This window comes from Berghia stephanieae, chromosome 14 (genome assembly GCF_034508935.2).
Source record: "Berghia stephanieae isolate SIO BIC M18660-M18661 chromosome 14, UCSD_Bste_1.3, whole genome shotgun sequence".
Taxonomy (NCBI): Eukaryota; Metazoa; Mollusca; class Gastropoda; order Nudibranchia; family Aeolidiidae; genus Berghia; species Berghia stephanieae.
This window is the reverse complement of record NC_088373.1, coordinates 23,230,026-23,254,025: the sequence shown is the minus strand read 5'-3', so window position 1 is coordinate 23,254,025 and position 24,000 is coordinate 23,230,026. Positions and strand designations below refer to the sequence as shown.

The 24,000-nt window shown below is 35.2% G+C and overlaps 1 protein-coding gene across 1 annotated transcript in view; it reads right to left on the bottom strand.

Annotated features, from left to right (window-relative positions):
• Window positions 1-5,416: 5,416 nt before the first annotated feature.
• LOC144960004 (TBC1 domain family member 23-like) overlaps window positions 5,417-24,000 on the bottom strand; it is a 28,268-nt gene continuing 9,684 nt past the window's right edge. The window contains exons 8-18 of the mRNA XM_078892928.1: window positions 22,037-22,140; window positions 19,738-19,878; window positions 19,007-19,102; window positions 17,751-17,826; window positions 15,874-16,011; window positions 13,986-14,212; window positions 12,284-12,390; window positions 11,468-11,547; window positions 9,399-9,537; window positions 7,635-7,829; window positions 5,417-7,096 (exon numbers count right to left, since the gene is read on the bottom strand). Coding sequence (XP_078749054.1) covers window positions 7,015-7,096; window positions 7,635-7,829; window positions 9,399-9,537; window positions 11,468-11,547; window positions 12,284-12,390; window positions 13,986-14,212; window positions 15,874-16,011; window positions 17,751-17,826; window positions 19,007-19,102; window positions 19,738-19,878; window positions 22,037-22,140 — 1,385 coding nt within the window. The 3' untranslated portion in view covers window positions 5,417-7,014. The remainder of the gene's footprint in view (window positions 7,097-7,634; window positions 7,830-9,398; window positions 9,538-11,467; window positions 11,548-12,283; window positions 12,391-13,985; window positions 14,213-15,873; window positions 16,012-17,750; window positions 17,827-19,006; window positions 19,103-19,737; window positions 19,879-22,036; window positions 22,141-24,000) is intronic.

Sequence of the window (24,000 nt, the reverse complement as noted above, 5' to 3'; positions counted from 1 at the left end):
TTTAAGAAGATGGACTTTAATAATATTATTTCTAAGATAATAAAATATCATTTTCAATCAAAATCTCAAATTCAATTTTTTGAAGGATTTTAAATTGAGCTTTATATAGCGCAATATCCACTAAATGTGCTCAAAGCGCTTTACAAGGGGTCCCTGGTCAACAGCAACATTTAACATGTAGGACCGGACATGCCGCCTGTTAGGCAATATTACAATTTTTCGGACAAAGACAACGCTGTTAACGACCAGGTACTCATTTTACACCTGAGTACGGTGAGAGAAAGTGAGTAAAGAGCCTTTTCCAAGGACTCAACTATGCGCGAGCGAGGCTCGAACCCAGGACCTTCCGATCCGAAAGCTAGTGTCATACCACAAGACTACATAGCCGCACATTTTCCTAATAATTAGACCCAAACCGCCCCTTAATTACATAGTATGGTAATGTATCATTTTAAATAAATCAAATATCACATTCATAAATCACATATCAACAGTTATATATACAGCCGTGACCCTAAGCTCTTTATAATATTTATTTCCCCTCGAGGACAACTAACATTAAAAAAACAAAAACCCAAAAAATGGAGAACATTGACAAAAAACTGATGGAAAGTTTGAAAAATTCTTTATCACAATCAAATCAAATGCCTGCATAGCGAGATAAAGCCATTATCTGTATTTCCATAGTAAAATTTTTAAAACAAAAAAGTAGTTGTCCAGAGCCATTCCGCCCATGCAGCTGGAATTTATCCCGGTTTCTATAGCTTGAAATGGAAAATAGCAATTGCTTGCTATCCTTTGGATAGGATCTCTCTGACTACCCATTCACTACTGGGTAGACAGGGAGATCAGAAAAAAAATATCCGACTCCACCCAGGATCAATCTCAGTCCCTTTGCGTGTGAAGCGAGTGCTCTATCAACTGAGCTATCGGGACCCCCATTAGCAAAATAAAGCCATTATCTATTTTCGAGGTAAAAATGTAGCATTGATTTTCATTTTTACATATTAGAAAGTTACAGGTTTTTGGCTCAAACCAAGTTGGCCAAGAAAAAAAACAAAAAAAAAACCAAGATAAAATACCCCTCTCCTGCTTGATTCTCGTCAGCAGGCTCCAGAGATTTTTAAATGGTCAGACGTCATTCCAACCCACATGTGTGGAGGAGAAAATAAAACATTGGAATGGCATTGTTTGTTTTTGTTTTGTTTTTGAGGGTTTTACTGCTCTTTTTTTTTTGTTTGTTGCTTTAGGTCTCTTCCAACACAATTGAGGTTATATGAGAGACCGCTGAAACAAAAAAAACAAGCAACCTAACAAAAATAGTACAAATGTAAATCAAAATCATAACCTAAAGATATCATAAGCTAAATTATAAATAACCAAGAACAAACAGGCAGAAGATTTACAGAAAAAAATATATCCCCTGTCAAAAATACAATCACAAACCAAAGAAGCAGGATAGGCTAGTAAAGAGAAGAAGAAACGACATCACTATCGGATCGTACACCCATGAGAACTTCATAGGTATATGATTCAAGGGTGATGCTCCCATCCAACCACCCGCTCTTGCAACACATTAAGGTTATATCAGCGCCAGTAAAAAGGAAGAAAATGGGATAGTAAAAAATTCTAGAATTACAATTTAAGCACCCAAGAAAAGGGAAGACAAAGGGGAATTGGTTAAAATAGGAAACAGATGTAGATTCCGAGAGCACACTATCAAAATACTTAGTTTGAGATCGCCTAAAAGTCTCTTCCAGACACAAGCACAAAATCCAACAAAGAGGAATACACTCAAATGCTTACATTATAAATTCAAAATAACAAATATAATAATACATAACAGAGAAATGATTTACAAGGAAAAAAATATCATCTCCCAAACAATAACTATACATTTGACTGTTTCCCTCTCAGTCAAGGACTCCGGCCACGGTCAGGACAAAACCAAGTAATCTCATTCCAAGACAAAGACAGAAAGAAATTGGAAAACAGATACAGGGTGATAGAAGACACAGCATGTACCTCCCTGCCTGCTATGGGAGGTCAGGATCCCCACCCAGGGAATGGCATTTTAAACTGTCGTTCCACCAAGTTGCAATATGACATGCTGCTTGAATATTTTTGCTGCTGTTCAAAGTGAATGTAGACGACTACGTTGTGCCAGTGACGTCAGTGATTTGAACTCATTGAATTTTGAACAAAATCGATTTTCTAAAATTGTTAATAGTTGACCGATTGTTTATATCTGATTACATATTTGGAATCAGCGAATCAAAATGAGCAAACTCTACGCATACACGACCATTTTAAACACGTATTATAAAAAAATTTGTATTCAATAACTATAATTCTATCTGACACTGACACGCGCTACTTTATTATTTTTTTAAAGCGTTGTGTGTAATCGTCTATGTTTTGTGTATTTGATTTACGTAAATTGCGGCATCTCAGGCAAAAGAAATTATCATTGAATTCATTGAAAATTATAGAATGACCCACTGAAACGTGGAGTGTGGAAGGCTAGCCGCAGCGATGTTCTGAACCATAATTCTGAACCAACATTCCGAAACGTATGTGTGAAGGGCCTATTAGTTAATGTCAAAGCAAACTGGGAGAATTGTAATAAATAATAACATGAAGTTCAATGTAAGCTTCAATTTAATTACAAAAACAGATCAAATGAACGTTTCGGGTTTCCCCTTTATCAACAAAACAGGATGAATGAAACACCACAGTTAACTACGCCACTACCACATCATCTCATTCATCTGTGGTGTTTCATTCATCCTGTTTTGTTGATAAAGGGGAAACCCGAAACGTTCATTTGATCTGTTTTTGTAATTAAATTGAAGCTTACATTCAACTTCACATTATTATTTATTTCTTCGAGCTTCGTGCAGCAACATTTACACTGGGAGAATTGTAGTACAACAGAGCCACTGTGTTCATTGATTGATCGCTATGGCTCAGGCAAGGAATGAATGACAAAAACACGAATGTTAATAATACATGATGATAAATCGTTTAAACATAAAAAAAAACAAAGAAAAATGATAATTAAAAACTCCCCAAAAAAAACTACACCTCAACTATAATATTGTACATGGCATGAGCACCTCCTGTCTCGTGATGACACGAAAAGGAATCAATGTGATATTTCTAATCATTTCATGTAAGTGATTTTGTCTTCAAACACAAGGGTATTCTTACCTTTCTAAAGGAAAGAGGAAAAAAATTTAACCAAACAAACAAACCAAAAAACAAACAACAAAAAAATCACCAAAAAGAAGATTTTAAGGAAAACTTAAATTCCAAGGGCAATCTATCCGTAAGTCTAGTTTGAGTTCTAGTTTAAGGCATTGCACTGTGACGCGGAAGGTATTGGATTCGAGCCCCACTTCAGGGAATTTCGTTTTATTTCCTTGGCAAGATAGATCATTAACCCCCCCCAATCTGTTCACTTTGGACAATATATGAATGATTCCTGTTAACATCAGATGTTTGTTTGACGGATCATCTATATTCCTTAATGGAATGCCAAGGCAACGGCATCTTATGATGCTGCACGGAAAAATGTAATTAATTATAAATACACTACATTAGGGCCCAGCCAAGAGGGGTACAATTAAACACAAACAAAAAATAGACGTTAATAACCAAGAAACAATATATCATAAAGAAATTATTGACAAGGATTGAAGAAATGTCACCTCTAATCAAAACAATAAAACCGACATTTTACTGTTTTCCTCCTGGCAAATTACTTACTGAGGGCAGGGTCCAGGTAAAAAAAAAGAATAGTCAAAATTTAAAGAAAAAACACAAATCCACGAAGCTAGGACATTGTAAACGTTGCAGCTCGAAGCTCAAAGACATAAATAACAATGTGAAATTGAATGTAAGCTTCAATTTGATTATGACAACAGATGAAATGGACGTTTCGGGTTTCCCGTTTATCAACAAACAGGATGAATGAAACACTACAGATGAATGAGATAATGTGGTAGTGACGTTGTTAAGATGAATAAACAAAACATTGATGGGAAATACCGGAAACGTCCATTTCATCTGTCTTCGTATATTAAATTGAAGCTTACATTCAATTTCACATTGTTATTTATATCAAAGCTAGGACAGCAACTTTTAATGGTTATGCTTCAACAAGACGATTACGTTCTATCAAATCTGCAAAACGTTTTTTGTATCCACACACATCACAGTCATGAACTACCCTGAAACTGCCAGAAGCTTCATCACAATGCCATATTCAAATAGCAATGTACAAAAATCAACCAACAACAACAACAACAACAACAACAAAATTTTAAAAAACAATAAATGCTGGAATGGGCGGCTATGTGGTCTAGTGGTATGACACTCGCTTACGGATCGGGAGGTCCTGGGTTCGAGCCTCTCGCTCGGCGCATTGTTGAGTCCTTGGAAAAGGCTCTTTATTCACATTCTCTCACCATACTCAGGTGTAAAATGAGTACTTGGCCGGTAACAGCGTTGTCTTTGTCCAAAAAATTGTAATATCGCCTAATAGGCATTATGTCGCGTCCTACATGTTAAATGTTGCTGTTGACCAGGGACAACTTGTAAAGCGCTTTGAACACATTTAGTGGATATTGCGCTATATAAAAGCTCAATTCAATTTTTTCAATTCAATAAACACATTACTTAAAAACCAGATCTTCTGTAGGTCTCGTTTATAAGTAATGTACTTATATTTTAATTGTTTTTTTGTTGTTGTTGTTGTTGGCTGAAGATGGGTTTTGAGCCCAAAACGTTCCCTGTTTGGCATTGTGTTCGTTTTTTGTTTGTTTGTTTTTTGTTTTTTTGAAGCTGTTATATTCACTTTTGTTCATTACTTTCTACAGTCCGTAGCTTCTAGCAGTTTAGTATCACTTTGATGTTCACATAGATGCTCTGTGGTCTACGGATGTAATGTTACCAAATGTAGATCGTGGTGGGGTTGCTGAAGTCAGGGTGGGAGAGTAAGAATATTACCAAAAAGTGAAAATGGAAAGGTTTCGGATGGAAGCACTACAAACAATGGATGTTTCGGGTACAAACTTGACATGGCGGTTTTTTGGTTTTTTTAAATTTTTAAATACCAAATTTTGCAAGCTAAAATTAGAAAAATTTGCAAAAAAATTGCAAAAACTTGCAATTCTACTAAAACCCTCAAGCAGTTCATGAAAGAGAAAGGTATTTGTTTGTTTTTAAAGGATTTCACGGCGCTTGCAACAAATGTAAGGTTATATCAGCGCCAGTAAAAAGGAAGAAAATGGGATAGTAAAAAAGAAACTACTCTTGATTAATTATCTTTCACGAGCTATCAAATTAAAAGAACAAAAAATTTGTCTTTTTTCTTTTTTTTTTTGCCTTTTTAAAAAGAAAATTATTATTATTTTTGTTTTTTTGGGGGCTTTTTCTTTGCAAAATCTTGAATATTTGAAAAAATTTGCAAAAAATTGCAGATTTTGCAGCCGCAATGCAAATCAGTGATATTTTGAAAAAAAACTGCCTGCCAGACAAACCTGAAAACATTCCTTTTTTTATTGATTTACTGACCAAAGGTTTGTACTGTTTCCATCTAAAGCCTTTCCATTTTCACCGTTTTGTTGGTAATGTTACTAAAACAAGTGCTCGTGGATCCATGATGCCAAGTACCACTGATGCTAGAGGTCTGTAAGTCTCCATCAACTGTCTCTTGTTACAGACACAGAATCCTCCTCATTGGGTTGCTGCATTGTCGCAGTGTAGGGATACTTGCGAGAATGACATGAAATCCTTTGGAAAACATCTAAACCTCTAGTCAAGTTCAAGTTCAAGGTCTTTATCTGCAAAAGGCCCATCACCACAGATTTTATACATTTATGCGGTGATTTTCTCCATTATTGTCTTATTCAGTTGAAAGATAAATGTTTAACAGTTGATGACCAAATTTGTTGTTGTTGGTAATATCTAGGATTTCTGGTCGGAGAGTGTTCCATTCCTTGATGGTTGTTGGGAAGAAACTGTTTTTATATTTGTTGGTTCTGTGTGTTGGGGGTTGTGAACTTACAGCTATGATAATTTCTTGTGGATGTACGGTGTAGTATTGTGAAATACCGTAGTAGAGTTACTGCTGTTTCGTTGGAATGTACTGTTATGTGTAGAAGTTGGGAGGCATTTTTCTTTCCGCCTACTTTCCAGTGAAGTCAAATCCATTTACACTGTGGCTCAGAGTTTACCGTGCAAAAGGCTTTGATACCAGTAAGAGGAGACACTGGGTGACTGCGAATCGGCTTCGGTAGAGGAGCTGCCTCACGGCCAGTGCGCTTCATCGGTGGGGTCTTACTACCTGTCCAACATGTACTTGCTGTGGGCAAGAACCCGAGAAGGTAGAGCATCTAGTCGAACGGTGTGTTGTGACGATGCTACCCGGCGGGTTTGCGACGGTGCACGATTGCGGACCAGACTTTGCTGATTGGGTCGATCGTCATAACATAGTAGTGTGAAAACCATAAGAGGCTGCTACCGTGCAAAAGGAGTCAGGGTATGCATCTTCTTATAGTAGCCCGACCTGGTACCCCGATGACCAATTGGTTACCTTGGATCCATATTAAACAACAATAAGATGATTACTATGACAATTTGTATAAAAGGGATATAGAAGAGATATGTTTTTGTTTTTTTTTTTTTGTTTTTAAGGGTGTTACGGCACATTTAGGTCATATCAGCGCCATAGAAATTGCAATGACTGGGGAAACGAATAGAAGAGATAGCACACGTATGGACTGATGTTTAATAAAAATCCATTGATCCAACAAGAATGCTGCGGGTAAACAAACACGTGTAGAACATCAAGATTAGAATCAACCATAGTTTTACCACGAAGCTAGTGACTCATCACGTCACTTGTCAAGTCAATGCTGACCGCCTGTTTGTTAATCCGTTTATTTGTATGTTTGACTGGGGTAGTTGTACTGGCTGATAAACGTTGATTGGTCGTCGTCTTTAACGTCAACTATCTAGAGCGTCCAACACTCGCATAATCTGCTGCTTGATGACTCGTGTTGCATCGGATGCTGACGGGATGAGGAACCTGTTTTGAGGAAATAAATAACAATGTGAAATTGAATGTAAGCTTCAATTTAATATACGAAAACAGATAAAATGGACGTTTCAGTCGGGTTTCCCCTTTATCAACAAAACAGGATGAATGAAACACTACAGACAAATGAGATAATGTGGTAGTGGCATTGAAACGTTTGTTTGTTTTTAAGGGTTTTACGGTGCTTCAGATACTTTTAGTAAGTGTCATTTCAGTGCCAGAAAAAAGGAAGAAGATGCGATAGTAAAAAAAATAATTTAGATTTACAACAATAGCACCTGGGAAAAGGTAAAACAAAAGAGATTGGATCATTAAGGTAACAGCAAATTGGGGGTTAATAATCTTACCCAAGGAAAAAAATAAAACAACTGAAAGTGCTTGAAGTGGGGATGGAACCCCAGACCTTTCAAGTCACAGAGCAAAGCCTTCACCACTTGGCCACTTCACCCCCTTGCATAAGCGATGTATAAAAATGATTTATCATTAATATAATCGTTATTTCCTTATCAAATATTCGACCCAGACCAACCTGTGAATGTCCGTCACGTGAAATCCGTCTTCTTCGTGTGTCCCGTACTTGAAGGTTATCAGTTCCGGATGTTTTTTCTTCGAGGTGATTTTAACAATAGAGCCCAGGGCTCTTCTCGCCTGAATCTGAGCCATTCCCTTGCGGGACGGGATGTCTCGTAACACGTATAGGTGGGAGGAGGTGACTAGCAGGTGGCTGCAATGAGAAATCATTTGATTATAACAAAATATCTTCAATGTCCAGAAAAGACCATTAGTTGTTAGGTTTTCAATATTCTGTAGAACATGATAATAAATCTAAGAAAAAATAAAACCAAAAAAAAACAAAAAAAAACACAAAAAAACAACAAAAAAACAAACTTGAGGTTTTATATAGCACAATATCGACTAAACATGATCAACGTGCTTTACAAAGGGTCCCTGACCAACAGCAGTATGTAACATGTAGAATAAGACATGAAGCCTGTTAGGTGACATTACAATTTTTTTGTTTGAAAGAGACAATGACATTTTACATCTGAGTACAGTGAGAGAATGTGAGTAAAGAGCCTTTTTCCAAGGACTCAACTGCGTGCTGAGTGAGGCTCAAACTCAGGACCTTCTGAAAGCGAGTGTCATACCACAAGACCACATAACCACACTGTAGCAGCATGATAAACATCAACTCACAAACTGTCACTCCAAAAAAAACATACCCTTCACATGGCACAGTAAAATACAGTCAGGTCTCTCTATGTGGTCTTGTGGTATGACATTCGCTTTCGGATCGTAAAGTCCTGGGTTCGAGCCACACTCGACGCATAGTTGAGTCCTTGAAAAAGACTGTTTACTCACATTCTCTGACCGTACTCAGGTGTAAAATGAGTACCTGGCCATTAACAGTGTTGTCTCTGTCCGAAAAAAATTGTATAATCGCATAACATGCGTCATGTCTTGTTCTAAATGTTACGTGTTGCTGTTGGTCAGGGGCCCCTTGTAAAGCGCTTTGAGCACGTTTAGTGGATATTATGCTATATAAAAGCTCAAGTTTTTTTTGTTTTTTTTTTTTTAATCCAGAGCTCCACAATCTGGGCATCTCCATTATCTGGACAGGGTGTTGGGAGACGGCTTTTTTTCTCCTTTATTTGTACACTTTAGGGATGGATTCCACAATCCGGATGTCTCTGTAATCCGATTAAAATGCTGGGAACAGAGGTGTTCAAATTGGAGAGACCTGACTGTACACCATACAACCAACACACACATAGACACACTCGCACACAAACACACATGCAACAGGTTCACAGCACAAAAAAAAAAAAATACAATAATCCAATGTGACTATTTAACCTATATCATTCAGGCAGTGCTTTTAATCTCATGAATATAAAAAAAAATAAATAAATAAATAAATTTCCCTTTATTCATCCCATAGGGAAAATTTGTCTCTCGGGTCCACTCCAAAGGAAGATTGGAATAACCCAGGCGTCAGCCGCTGTGGAGCGCCGCAAATGGAGCTAGGGCGAGGTGACTTGCTCAAGGCCACATAGCGCAGCGGTGGGTGATCAAACTCTGTACTTTTCGGGTACGAAGCAAAGACCGTCCTAATGAGCCACACTGCCGCCAGCCACGCTGTCCCAATCTATATCCTTAAAAAACATACAACCCGAGGAGCTGGAAATTATCCCAGTTTCTATGGAATGAAACAGACAGTAACAATTTTTGCCAGCTACCCTGAGGAAAGGACAATTCATATCTTTAAAAAAAAAAAAAAAGAACTTATTACCTTGGGTGTGAATGACCGCTTGACCGGATCTCCTTGCAACGACAGGAATACATCACATCCGCTTTTTGCCTCCAGGTCTCTAGACTGACCACTTCCTTCTCTCCGTCATCATCCGACTCCAGCTGGCTTCCATCCTCACCTAAAAATAGATACAACATAAGAATTCATAAATAAACACGAATACAACAGCTTAAAAAACAAAACAAAAAAAAAAAAACAAGACATGAAACGTTTCACGCTCAAAACCCTTCTTCAGTCAACAAAAAAAAAAAACAAACAATTACATTACTAAAGAAAAAAACAAAACATAACAGGTCGACGATCTGGTTTATTTAGTAATGTATTTATGTTTTTATTGTCTTTTATAACAATAATAATAATAATAATAATAATAATAATAATAGTAATAATAAATAATAATAATAATAAGAATAATAATAATAATAAAATAACAATAATAATAATAATAATAATAATAATAATAATAATAATAATAATAATAATAATAATAATAATAATAATAATAAATAATAATAATAATAATAATAAATAATAATAAATAATAATAATAATAATAATAACAATAATAACAATAATAATAATAATAATAATAATAATAATAATAATAATAATAATAATAATAATAATAATAATAATAATAATAATAAATAATAATAATAATAATAACAATAATAATAATAACAATAATAATAACAATAATAATAATATAATAATTAATAATAATAATAATAATAATAATAATAATAATAATAATAATAATAATAATAATAATAATAATAATAATAATAATAATAATAATAACAATAAAAATAATAACAACAACAACAACAACAACAACAACAACAACAACAACAACAACAACAACAACAACAACAACAACAATAATAATAATAATAATAATAATAATAATAATAATAATAATAATAATATTAATAATAATAATAATAATAGACTCTTATAGAGCACACGGTATCCTCAACAATGACGCTTTAATAATAATAACAATAATAATAACAATAATAATAAACAATAATAATAATAATAATAATAATAATAATAATAATAATAATAATAATAATAATAATAATAATAATAATAATAATAATAATAATAATAATAATAATAGACTATCATAGAGCACACGGTATCCTCAACAATGACGCTTTAAATTACATCAATGTTGTTGGTTGAAGAAGGGTTTTGAGCAAGAACCGTACCGTGTTTGGTAAATTGTTCTTTTTTGAAGCTGTTATATACATTTTTGTTTATCACTTGTTACAGTTCTCAGCAACTAACAGGTAAGTATCACCTCACCATAACTATTAAGAGGTTTGTCTGTTTTTGGGAGGTCGCCAATCGTTCTTCAATCAAAAAACTTAAGAACTCACGAAAACAAAAGTTTGAAATTTGGTGATGGCCGCTGGACCTATGAAATCGTTTCTGGGAGGAGTTTAGCCATGAGTGACCGTAGAAAACGAAAATGCGACTGCAGACATCAAAGTGTAGGCTTATATTATCAAAGGATGTCTACATGATTGACATGGCCATATAGGGAGCTTATTATATACTCCCCCAAAAATAATCTGAACACTAGTGGATATTGAGATATATAAAAGCTCTTTTTTTGTGTGTAAAGGATGATTTCAATGAACTCTTCTGAAAAAAAAAAAAAGAAATTAATTGATGCTACCTCAAGCCATGAATCTATAAATAGAAAAGGTAAACAAGTGAAGTTTAAGTAATACAAAAAGCACCACAAACCACACATGAAAAATGCTAATGCAGGTTGTTTCTCTTTTAATAACATTTCAAATTGAAACGAGAACAAAATAATTAAGATAATAATAATAGCAATATCGATAATAATAAGAAGAAGAAGAAGAAGAAGAAGAAGAAGAAGAAGAAGAAGAAGAAGAAGAAGAAGAAGAAGAAGAAGAAGAAGAAGAAGAAGAAGAAGAAGAAGAAGAAGAAGAAGAAGAAGAAGAAGAAGAAGAAGAAGAAGAAGAAGAAGAAAAATGAAAATAATAATGTCTGAATGCCTCACTCACCTTCCTCGTCATCCCCAATGGTGAAAACATTGGCCATATTCCTATACCGTTTACCTCCTCTGTCTGCACTACTCACATGTCTTGTAAAAATAAACATAAAAAACACCCAATGTTTTCAAAAGGAAAAAAAAAAAAAAAATCAACACAAGATTGTAATATAAACAGACCTGCCTTCTTGAATATTTTAAAAATTCATAATTTTTGGAGATAAAAATTGTAGTTAAATTTTAAAATCAACAATTTACTCGTACGAGGATTAAATAACACTTCAAAATCCTTAACATTATGCAGAATGACATTAAGTTTCATTTAAAAAGAAACATTTTATGACTTAGACATACTCGTGCAGTTCCGAAATTGGAGCCAAAATAGACAGGTTTGTAATGAGTCATAATCGTAATCTTTGTGAAAGTAGAATGTTGTGCCTATCGAAGTTTTACGGAAAACTACGATAAACACAACATTCTACTTTCACTTTCACTTCCTGATGAGATGAATGTAGAAGCTGATCATAATTATATTTGAAATATTATATAATAGTTCCTTTTATCAAAAGGTTGAGCACTATTATTTCATGGTTTTTGGTTTTATAATTTATATATATATATATATATATATATATATATATATATATATATATATATATATATATATATATATTATATATATATATATATATATTAATATATATATATATATATAAATGGAATAAAGTTGTTAAAGGTGAAAAAAACAGTATCATCACTAATTGTTATCATTATTCGAAACAATGAAAAAGATTTATTTTCCAATTTGCAGTGCAATTCATTGACTGACCTGTCCCCTGTGCCGTCGTTCTTGATGTAATTGGTCAATTTTTCCTTCATCTCTGCCGACTTGGATTTGACAACACCCGACAATTTGCCAAACAAGTCTTTGGATAACTGGAATTGAAATTTATCAAATATTTGACAACATCCAACAATTTGTCAAACAAAAAAAAAAAAAAAAAAAAAAAAAATTAGCTTTTATATAGAACAATATCCACTAAATGTGCTCAAAGCGCTTTACAAGGGGTCCCTGGTCAACAGCAACATTTAACATGTAGGACGGGACATTACGCCTATTAGGCGATATTACAATTTTTCGGACAAAGACAACTCTGTTAACGGCCAGGTACTCATTTTACACCTGAGTACAGAGAGAGAATGTGAATAAAGAGTCTTTTCCAAGGACTCAACTATACGCAGAGCACGAGGCTCAAACCCAGGACCTTCCGATCCGAAAGCGAGTTTCATACCACAAGACCTCATAGCCGCACGAGTCTTTGGATAACTTGGAATTGAAATTTATCAAACATTGATTAAACACTTTTCCCGGTATTATTAAAAAATATATTAAAACTATTAAAAAAATAAAATAAATAAAAACAAAGAATATATCATGAGGGTTTGACAAATCTTCATCAAAAAATGACAAAAACATTAACTGATTTTGAACAGCTATTGGTGGTCCCAATAGCTCAGTTAGTAGAGCACCAGCTCCACACACAAACGGACACGTAGATCGATTCTGGGTGAAGTCCAGCAGTGATTGGATAGCTGGGTCTATTAGACCTGGTGGAAAATACTTAACGATAGACAAGCATCCTATCCAACAGGTAGCAAGCGATTGCTTTAGTCAGTTTCAAGCTATTATAAAACTGTGATAAATTCCATCTCCATGGGCCCTATGGCTCTGAAGGACGAGTTTTGTTTGTTTGTTTTGTTTTTTTTCAACAACCAAGGAAATGATCCAGTTTTCATTCATTTCTCCCATTCAATTCAGAGTCACAAGCTGAATTTTGTGACTATTGTCATCTGTCACTAACCGTGCTTAGCATTGCTTGATTAAAAAAAAAAAAATAATACCATGCCACCCTGCCATCAACACGACAATTTCATCTTTCAAATCTTTTTTAAAAAATAGTTTTTAAAAATGACTGAAAAAAAAAAACACAAAAAAAAAGAACAATCACATCTGATTATGTCCTTCTCAGGAAATTTTCTTAGCTAGGGTTGAGGCATTACAAAAAAAATAACAAACACAAAAATTCTTGAGCATTTGCAGTTAACGACCCGGTACTCATTTTACACCTAAGTACATTGAGAGAATGTGAGTAAAGAGCTTTTACCAAGGATTCAACTATGCGCCACTCAGAGCAGGACTCGAACCCAGGACCACCCGATCCCAACGAGAGTGTTGTACCACAAGACCACATAGCCGCAAAGTGATCTTCTTCAACAAGAGAATGTTTCCTACAAAACTGCACACAACATTTATATGATGGATATAGATAGTTCAAAGATGACGTCACTCAGGTCTTTGTTATTGTTTTTTGCCATCCGTGTTTATGAATAATGCTCACTTAACTGTATTATCCAGACTATAAACGTTCATGGATACACACCGTTTTGTGTGTTTGTCAGTTATACTTCTGGATGGCAATGTTATGAGCTTCTTAGCCAAGCGCATACTATCTATAGGGACATGGACTTACCATTTTCACAGAGTTAAAATCCTCTCCATCGCCTCCGCCGTCCTCCGTGTTTTTACCTCTTACACCTCCACTACCATTACCACTGTTATCGCCGGGCCCCATGCCTCCTCCGTCTCGACTACGCTGATGGGTGCTACTGTTACCGTTGTTGTTGGTATTGGAAGAAACCACCTGTGTCCAGCTCACTACTCCATTCTCCGATGTGGCTTTCAAAATGTGGTGAATGGCTGAAATGAAGATGTGTTCCTTATATTTATATATATACATATATATATATATATATATATATATATATATAAATAATATATATATATATATATATATATATATATATATATATATATATATATATATATATATATATATATATATATATATATATAATTTGTTTTCCTTTTTAATTTCATTATATATATATATACATATATGGGGGGTGAAGTGGCCGAGTGGTTAAGGTATTGCACTGTGATCCGGATGACCCGGGTTTGAGCCCCGCTTCAGGCACTTTCGGTTTTTTTCCTTGAGCAAGATTATTAACCCCCAATTTGCTCACTTGGACAACATGGGTGAGTCCTGTTGACATCGGACATCTTGTTTGATGAGTTATCTATATTCCTTCGTGGAATGCCTAGGCGACGATATCTTATGATATAGTGGCGCAAAAGGCATAATTTTTTATTTTCTTTTTTAAATATACATCTATATGGTTGAGGGGAATTGGGTACAATAGTCTGGTGTCACGTCGCCCAGCAACAGCGAGCAGTGTGGTTCTAAACAAAGAAAATTGGTCATGTGATCAGAATGTATAAAAGTCAAAACATGATCATAAATATAATATTTTTCTCCTCTGGATACACTTTTATGCTTTGTCAGAGAAATATTTCATAAGGGCGTCTGCCATTGTTCCGATAGTTTAGAGCCAGTTACTAAGTTACCATGCGTCATTACGAAGTAAGTGACATCGTAACTGTTGAAGCCAATTGGCTTGAATCACGTATTGTGCTTGAAAGTTCCTTGGAGTGGAATTATATACTATTCTCGCCACGCAAAACAATAACCAGAGCCAATTGAACATAACAGCACACCTCCCTGACACAACTTAACAGCATAACTCCCTGAAGAATCCATCTATATACATCTGAGGATGGAGGAAACAGCATTGTGGGAGGAAAAAAAAAAACAAATGAGGTGAGAATTAAAAATAATTTGCGTTCCAAAGAAACTGTTGAGCACTCTAAATGATCCAAGTCAATTCCCCTAATAAAATGGGGGCGAAGTGGCTGAGTGGTTAAGGCATTGCACAGTAATTCGGATGACCCGGGTTCGAGCCCCGCTTCAGGCACTTTCGTTTTTTCCTTGAGCAAGATTATTAACCCCCAATTTGCTCACTTGTACAACATGGGTGATTCCTGTTGAAATCAGACATCTTGTCTGATGAGTTATCTATATTCCTTCGTGGAATGCCTAGGCGACGATATCTTATGATATCGTGGCGCAAAAGGCATAATAATAAAAAATGTATATATATAAACGTAAAACAGCCGTTTTCCATGGATTCCTGTCTTTAGGTGTGGCACTGTGGCTCTACGGAGCAGTGTCTCACCTTGTCACAAAAATCAAGCAATGTTAAGCACAGTTCATTGCCAGATAGGTGCCACTGATCATAGAAAACTCTGGTCTAGACATGACGCCTTGAGAGGGGGGGGGGGGGGGGGGGGGTGGAGTTCATTTGTCTGCTTGGCTACTATGATCACTAAATTATTTTTATTTCTTTTGTGAATGCATTGGCGCTGAGAGAAAAATATAAGCACAAAATTTTAAAAAACAGATTTTAAAATAAATCACTAGCTTTCCATTCGGACAAACAAGACGAAAAAGAAAAAATTACCTGGATAACCTCCCTTGGCAATGGAGACATAATGGCGATTCTTCTGCAGGATATTTGCCACCACCATGTGCACATATTGATCTTCCTGTTCTCTGCCGCTACCCATAAAACACAGATGTTCACCAGATGCGGCAGAACCTTTAGGAATATAAAACATTTTTAAAAAGTATTCCCTCAGATTCATCTGTGTACATATATACAGGCCTGACATCCGAACCCATATATGGGCCTAATTTTTAACATTGTTGTAATGGACAATATTTTGCGTCATTTTTTGAGATTTCCATTACAACAATGAGTCCATAAGGAATTGGGTTATCAGACCTGCAAATAAGTGCGTGTCAGTTGCGTCGGTTGCTATCATTTAGGTTGGACATCAGTCTATTGTCAAGAATAGCACTAGCACTTTTTAAATCTGCGGTTTGTGCTATTTATTTAAGCTCCATATGTTTTCCTTTTTATTAAATGTAAATGTTGCTGCTTGAAGCTCAAAGAAATAAATAACAATGTGAAATTGAATGAAAACTTCAATTTAATATACGAAAAAAGATAACATGGATTTCCCCTTTATCAACAAAACATGATGGATGAAACACTACAGACAAATGAGAAAATGTGGTAGTAAACAAAAATGAATATAACAGCTTCAAAAAAGAACAAAATAAAAATCACAGAATTTTTCGGCCTCAAACCCTTCTTCAAGCCAACAACAACAAAAAAAACAATATAGATATAAACACATTACTAAATTCCAGAAAGACGACAGAGATAATTAGTAGGTCTTGTCTTGTGCTTGTGTTTTAGTGTATCGTTGTCTTGAAAGTACTGTCCCTTTCTACCTTTCGGAACTAATTGAAAGCTATGCAAAACCCCGCCCCTTACATTCGGCCAGTGATCCCACCAAACTAGTTGTCCCTCGAATACGGAAAAATGCTGGAATGAGATCCTTTTCTCATTTCAGACCCTCTGTTTGGAATGCCTTACCACAGAGCATTCGTGAAAAAGAATCTTTGTCTTGTCTATTTTTAAATGTTTGCTTAACTCTCTTGAGTTCATATGCATGGAAAATCGAAAAAATTTGTTCCATTTTCAATGAAGGTGAACTCGAGAGAATTAAAGCATATCTGTTTCGATTTTAGTAGATGATATGAGAAGCAAGATAGGTCTGGTTTGTGTTGTGTGTTGTGCATGTGTGTGTGTATGTGTGTGTGTGAATGAGTATGTTTCAGCCAGAGCAATTTGTAATTAGAGCGCTTAGAGTCTGGTGTCTCGGAGTTATAGTGCTATATACGTTTTCATCATTATTATTATTATTATTAACATAGCTCGAGACAAATCCTTTGAACCATCGATGATCAAAATAGGTTGCATCTCTCTAATCCGGAACTCAACATTCCGAATGTCTCCATTATCCAGACAGATTGCCTGGGGACGGATATTTTCATTCTTTAATTGTACACTTTAGGGACAGATGCTTATCACTCCCAGGATAAATTTTCCCCATGGGGAATAAATAAAAGAAAACAAAAACTATTTGGCTATGTGGTCTATTGGTATGACACTCGCAATCGGATCAGAAGGTCCTGGAATCGAGTCCGCTCTGAGTGGCGCATAGTTGAGTCCTTGGAAAAGGCTCTTTACTCAAATTCTCTCAAAGTATTCAGGTGTAAAATGAGTACCTGACTGTTAACAGCATTGTCTCTGTCGGAAAAAAATGAAAAGAAATTTTGCCAAAAAGGCGTCATGTCTCGTCATTCATGTTTAGGTTTGCGATGGCGAGGGACCCCTTGAAAAGCACTTTGAGCACGTTTAGTATATAGCGCTATATACAAACTCATGTTTATTATTCAAAATGAAAAAAAAAATTAAGTACTAACCAGCTGCAAGTGCCTGGGCTTGTGTTGCAAATAGAGCTTGAACTGCCACTGCAAATTCTTCTGGGTTTTGAAGCATCTGGAAAAAAATAAAGAAATATCGAAAGAAATGGAACAAAACAACAACAAAACCCATGGCAGTGGAACATCGAAAACCAAATTCATATTTAGGCACATTGAGCATTTTATTCAGTTTGTTTTTAAGGGTTTTACAGCACTTGCAACACATTTAGGTCATTTCAGCACAAATAATCATGGAATCTACACCTTTTCCCTATTTGTACCCTTCCCCTTGGTCTTGATTTTCTTGCTTGCTTTTAATTGTAATCTAATTTTTACAATACCATTTTCTTTCTTTAATTACTTACTTAAGATTACAAGATTCCATGAGCATACCATCAATGTACATAGAATTGTCTCTGTTGGAATAATTGTAATCTAAAAGGTGTCATGTCTCGTCTAAATGTTAAGTGTTGCTGTTGGCTAGGGGCCACTTGTAAAGCACTTTGAGCACGTTGAGTGAATATTGCCCTCTATATAAATGCTCAAGCTTTTTTTGTTTTTTCTAAATGTAACCCTTCGCCTCAAAACGGTATTAAGTCGGTATGGTTAAGATTTTGAAAATTGAATTTATAGCCAGAAATATCAGACTTGTGTTGAGTTTATACGATTTATTGAGGAGAATGGAACCCATATTTTAGGATTCTAATGCCAACAATCTATATTTTTTCACCAGTTTAACATTTAATTCGGCTTTTAAGCATATGGTTCGTTCCGACATAATACCGTTTTGAGACAATGGGTCGCAAATGTGTGCGTCCCTGACATACTCAGTCGCATGATTTTTGTTTTTTGCGGGTTTTTTTTTGCATTTTTTGAAAGCTCGATGTCTCCTGAAAATTATAATCTTTATTTGAAGCAAATCGGGTGATTGTTCATGAAGTTATGATCATATGCATGGGCTAGGGTGTGAATACCTAATTTTGAGAAAATCGTTTTCAAAGTTGACAAGAGTTGATATTAAGTATAATAATTACCTTTATAAAAAAATTAAAATAAAATATTTCGTAGTAGAATTCAATTAAAACATTTCATTAGTATCTAGAAAAATTGTTTGATTTAATGATTTTTTATAAGAATTAATTTTGCATAAAAATTGACCTCTTGACTAAAAGTGTCAATATCTCTGTTCAAATCTTTTCACCATGCGACTGATTATCTCAAGGACCCCCACAAATAGGTATAACAAGCAATCTCACCAAATTAGCATCCAAGTGAAAAGCAGTGGTCAGGTGTTCTGCATTGTATTGGTCTGCAGGCCGACAGTCTACGACAAAGTACCTCACTGCATCCTCCTGTAAAGAGTAGATTAAACATAATTTTTATTTATTTATTTTTTTTAGGGGGGGGGGGGGGGGGGGGGTAGCGTGGCTCAGCCGTACGGTCTTTGCTTCGTACCCGATAGGAAACCGAGTTCGATCACCCGCCGTTGCACTGTGTGGCCTTGAGCAAGTCACCACCTCGCCTTAGCTAAATTTGAGGCGCTGCACTGCAGCTAACGCCTGGGTTATTCCAGTCTTCCCTTGGAATTGACCCTAGAGACAAATATTACCACTATGGGATGAATAAAGGGAATTTTATTTATTCATTTACTTTATTTTATTTTTGAAAATAATAGACGGTTCCTCCATGACCTCTCATTGCTATGCCTGGCAAGCTATTAACATGTACGCATTTTTACTATTATCTTATGGGGGCGAAATGGCAGAGTGGTTAAGGTATTGCACTGTGACCCAGTTGACCCGGGTTCGAGCCCCGCTTCAGGCACTTTCGTTATTTTCCTTGAGCAAGATTATTAACCCACAATTTGCTCACTTGGACAACATGGGTGATTCCTGTTGACATCAGACATCTTGTTTGATGAGTTATCTATGAAATGGAACTTTTTAAAAAAAACATTTATAATGATCTAATTAAATATTTCACCCACCACAATAGCATTTGATTGGTTGGCTTGCAGTAACTCTTCCCCTGAGACCAACAGACACAGCGAGTCAGTGAGGCCCGGTGACTCCGATATCTGCTGCTTGTGTGACAGGGAGGTGGAACCAAACATGGTCAACTGGTAATCCTGGGAAAAAGGTAAAAAAAAAAAATTAATTACAAATTAAAAAAAAAACAAATGAGAGAGGAGTGGGGTAGGCAGTGAGAAGACAACAAGGGAGGTAATCTAAAAGAAATGAAAACATTTTTGACCAGTTCACTTTTGGCATTATTACCCTTTTAGACGTTGGCACTTTTACCCTTTTAGACTTTGGCATTTTTACCCTTTTAGACTTTGACATTTTTAACTTTTAGACTTTGGCCTTTTTACCCGTTTAGACGATTTACACTCTTTAGAAGCATCAAAGGCAAAGGATAGGGACATATTCAGACAAAGATGTGTTTTTTTCTTTTGAAAATTAAACTTCCTAATTAAAACTGTGTAAACAAATTCAGCCATAATAAATAATGTAATGTTTGAATCACTTAAAACATACATCACAGATGTTTATAAAAAATCAGGGACCGGGTAGAATTAACCAAAAGATTATTTTTAAAAAAAACAAAAAACAAACAAACAAAAACAACATTGCCTGCTGTACATTGCCACTTGCTAATCTGTGCCATAGAGTTTTCTTGTTCCTACCAACAAACTTACGATACTTCAAAATTTTCATGAGATTTTAACAAGCGATGATCACTGGTTTATATTACTAAGCAGAAGTTATTCCAATTTCTTTAGCCTGAAATGGACAATACTAATTGCTTGCTACCTTTTGGATTAGATGCTCTAGTCTATCGCAAAGTACTTTTCACTAGATCTAACAGACCCATCTAATCAATAACTGCTTGGTGGACAGGGGAGGGAATTGATTTTACAATCTTGACCTTACCCAGGATAGGATGCGTCTCCATCTGAAATGTTTTATATAGATAGAACGAAATGACGTCACGCAGGCCTTTGTTATTGTTTTATGAGTAATGCTCACTGAACTGAATTAACCTGACTATACACGTTCATGGTTACACACAGTTTTGTGTGTTGGTCCGTTATACTTCCGGATAGCAATGTTATGAGCTTCTTAGCCAAGCGCATACTATCTATATAGTGTTGAAAAATAGTGACCTGTCCTGGTGTTTTTTTTGTTTTTAAGAGTTTTACGGCGCTTGCAACACATTTAGGTCATATCAGCGCCAGTAAGAAGGAAGAAAATGGGAAAGTAAAGTTCTAGAATAACAATTAAAGCACCCAAGAAAATGGAAGACAAAGGGGAATTGGTTCAAATAGGAAACAGATGTAGATTCCAAGAGCACACTATCAAAGTACTTAGTTTGAGATCACCAAAAAGTCTCGCCCAGACCACAGCACAAGATCCCACTAAGAGGAATACATTCAAATATTTACAAATCATGTGTTAAAATACAAAATAACAATACATATTAGAGAGATGATTTACAAGGATAAAAAATATCATCTCCCAAAACTAGCCATACATTAGACTGTTTTCCTCTCAGTCTCAGTCAGCCAGGCTATCCGGCCACTGCCTGGACAAAACCAAGTAATCTCATTCCAAGACAAAGACAGAAAGCAAGTTGGAAAACAGATATATAGGGGGGATAGAAGACACAGTAAGTGCCTCCTGCCCACACTATGGGAGGTCCTGGTGTCGACTAAGTAGCCACCTATGTGCTTGAATCAGATGAGGCATCATTAAGCATTACTAATTTGAACACTGTATTTCATCTTTGACAAAACAGATATCCCTTGTAATATAAATGACAACATTGTCAACATCAGCGTTCATCCAGTCCAGTTTTTCTTTTCATTTCTATGCGGCTATATGGTCTAATGGTATGACACTCGCTTTTGGATCGGAAGGTCCTGGGTTAGAGCCTCGCTCAGCGCATAGCTGAGTCCTTGGAAAAGGCTCTTTACTCACACTCTCTTCTGTACTCAGGTGTAAAATGAGTACCTGGCTGTAAACAACGTTGTCTCGGTCCGAAAAATTGTAATATCGCCTAACAGGCGTCAAGTCCCGTCCTAAATGTTTAGTGTTGCTGTTGACCAAGGACTCCTTGTAATGCGCTTTGAGCACGTTGAGTGGATATTGCGCTATATATAAGCTCATTTTAAAAAAAAAAAAATTTCTACTTTTTTTTTTTTTCCATTTCGAGATAACAACAAAAACAAAATTCTTTATTGAGTTTTCGAAAAATGGCTGAGCCACAGGACTGGAACCCCTTACCCTTCGAAATGACTGGGGAGTTTTTGCTGCGTAGTACTGAGCCAAGGAACAAAAATCCTCGAGATCGTCTGGCTCAAGTGCTTGAGGAAAGGAGCAGATGATTTCTGACAACAAAGAATACAATAAAGACTTGTTAAACACCCTTTTCAATACATTGATTGCTATTTAAAATTCTTTTTAAAATAAAATTATTTACTATTACATTTTCTCTTTTGTTTTACATTTGTTTCATAAAATTCTTTATCAGGGTTTTGTGTTACTCCTCCCCACTACCCCACCTACTATACCACTCCCAAATTTAAAAACTATTCAAGTATTTAGCTTTTGAATTTCATATATTGGAATTTACTACCATTATTTTCATTATCATCATCATCATCATCATCATCATTATTATCATTATTATTATTATCATTATTATCAAATGATCAAATTAATGTTTGTTTTTGTTTTTAAGGGTTTTACGGCGCTTGCAACACATTTAGGTTATATCAGCGCCAGTAAAAAGGAAGAAAATGGGATAGTAAAAAGTTCTAGAATTACAATTAAAGCACCCAAGAAAAGGTAAGACAAGGGGGAGTTGTTTCAAATAGGAAACATGTAGATTCCAAGAACACGCTGTCAAATTACTTAGTTTGAGAAAGTAAGACATAGGGGAACTGGGAACAAATAGGGATCAGATGTAGATTCCAAGAGCATATCACCAATGTACTTAGTTTGAGATCACCTATAAGTCTCATCCGGACACAAGAACAAAATCCAACAAAGAGGAATACACTCAAATGCTTACATTATACATTAAAAAAATAACAAATATATACTAATACATAACAGAGAGATGATTTACAAGGAAAAATATTTCATCTCCCAAAACAATAACTATGCATTTGACTTTTTCCCTCCCAATCTCATTCCAAGACAAAGACAGAAAGCATGTTGGAAAACAGATATAAGGGGATAGAAGACACAGTGTGTACCTCCCTGCCCGCTCGGGAGGATCAAATTAAAAACAATTTAACAATTGCAATTCTATATCATCATCTTCATTATTATTATTATTATTATTATTATTATTATTATTATTATTATTATTATTATTATTATTATTATTATTATTATCATTATCATATTATTAATATTATTATATTATTATTATTATTTTTATTATTATTATTATTTATTATTATTATTACCATCATCATCATCATTTTTATTTTTACTATCATCATCATCATCATTATTATTTTTACTATCATCATCATCATCATTATTATTTTTTTTTTAATCAAATGATCAAATTAAAAATCTGCATTACTGAACTGCATTCGCCTCAAAGACTCAATAAATCTTGTTGAAAAAGGAAAGTTCAGTTCCTAGGAGCAGATATTGAGGACTTAAGAGAATTTTTGGATCATTACGAGTGCAAATTATTAATTAATTTGTAAGGCTATCTGTCTATTGTGACTTTTTCTTTTTTTTTCCCCTGGAAACTTAGAAAACGGTAAGGGCTGCCTGAAGCCGGTGATCGTAAAATACTAACAAAAGAGTGAAAATGGAAAGGCTTCGTATGGGAACAAAACAGACAATGGACGTTTCGGGTACAAACCCTTCGTCAGCACAACAATACACAAATAAACGTGGAAAACAAATAAAATATAATGAAAAATAACTTGTATCGTCTGTACTCAATGGTGGTTGCAGTATGAATGAAATGTTAGCGTGGCGTGGGTAGAGGATAGGGTGCTCCAGGGGGGTATCTAATTGATAAGCAAAGGTCAGCGTCAGGGAACAGAACTTTCCAGACTATAATGGAAGATAAAAGACATATTGGTAGTATAGTAGTAGTAGTATAGTATAGTGGTAGCAGTAGTAGTAGTAGTAGTTGTAGTAGTAGTAGTAGTAGTAGTAGTAGTAGTAGTATTTGTAGTAAATAGTAGTAGTAGTAGTATAGTAGTAAGTAGTAG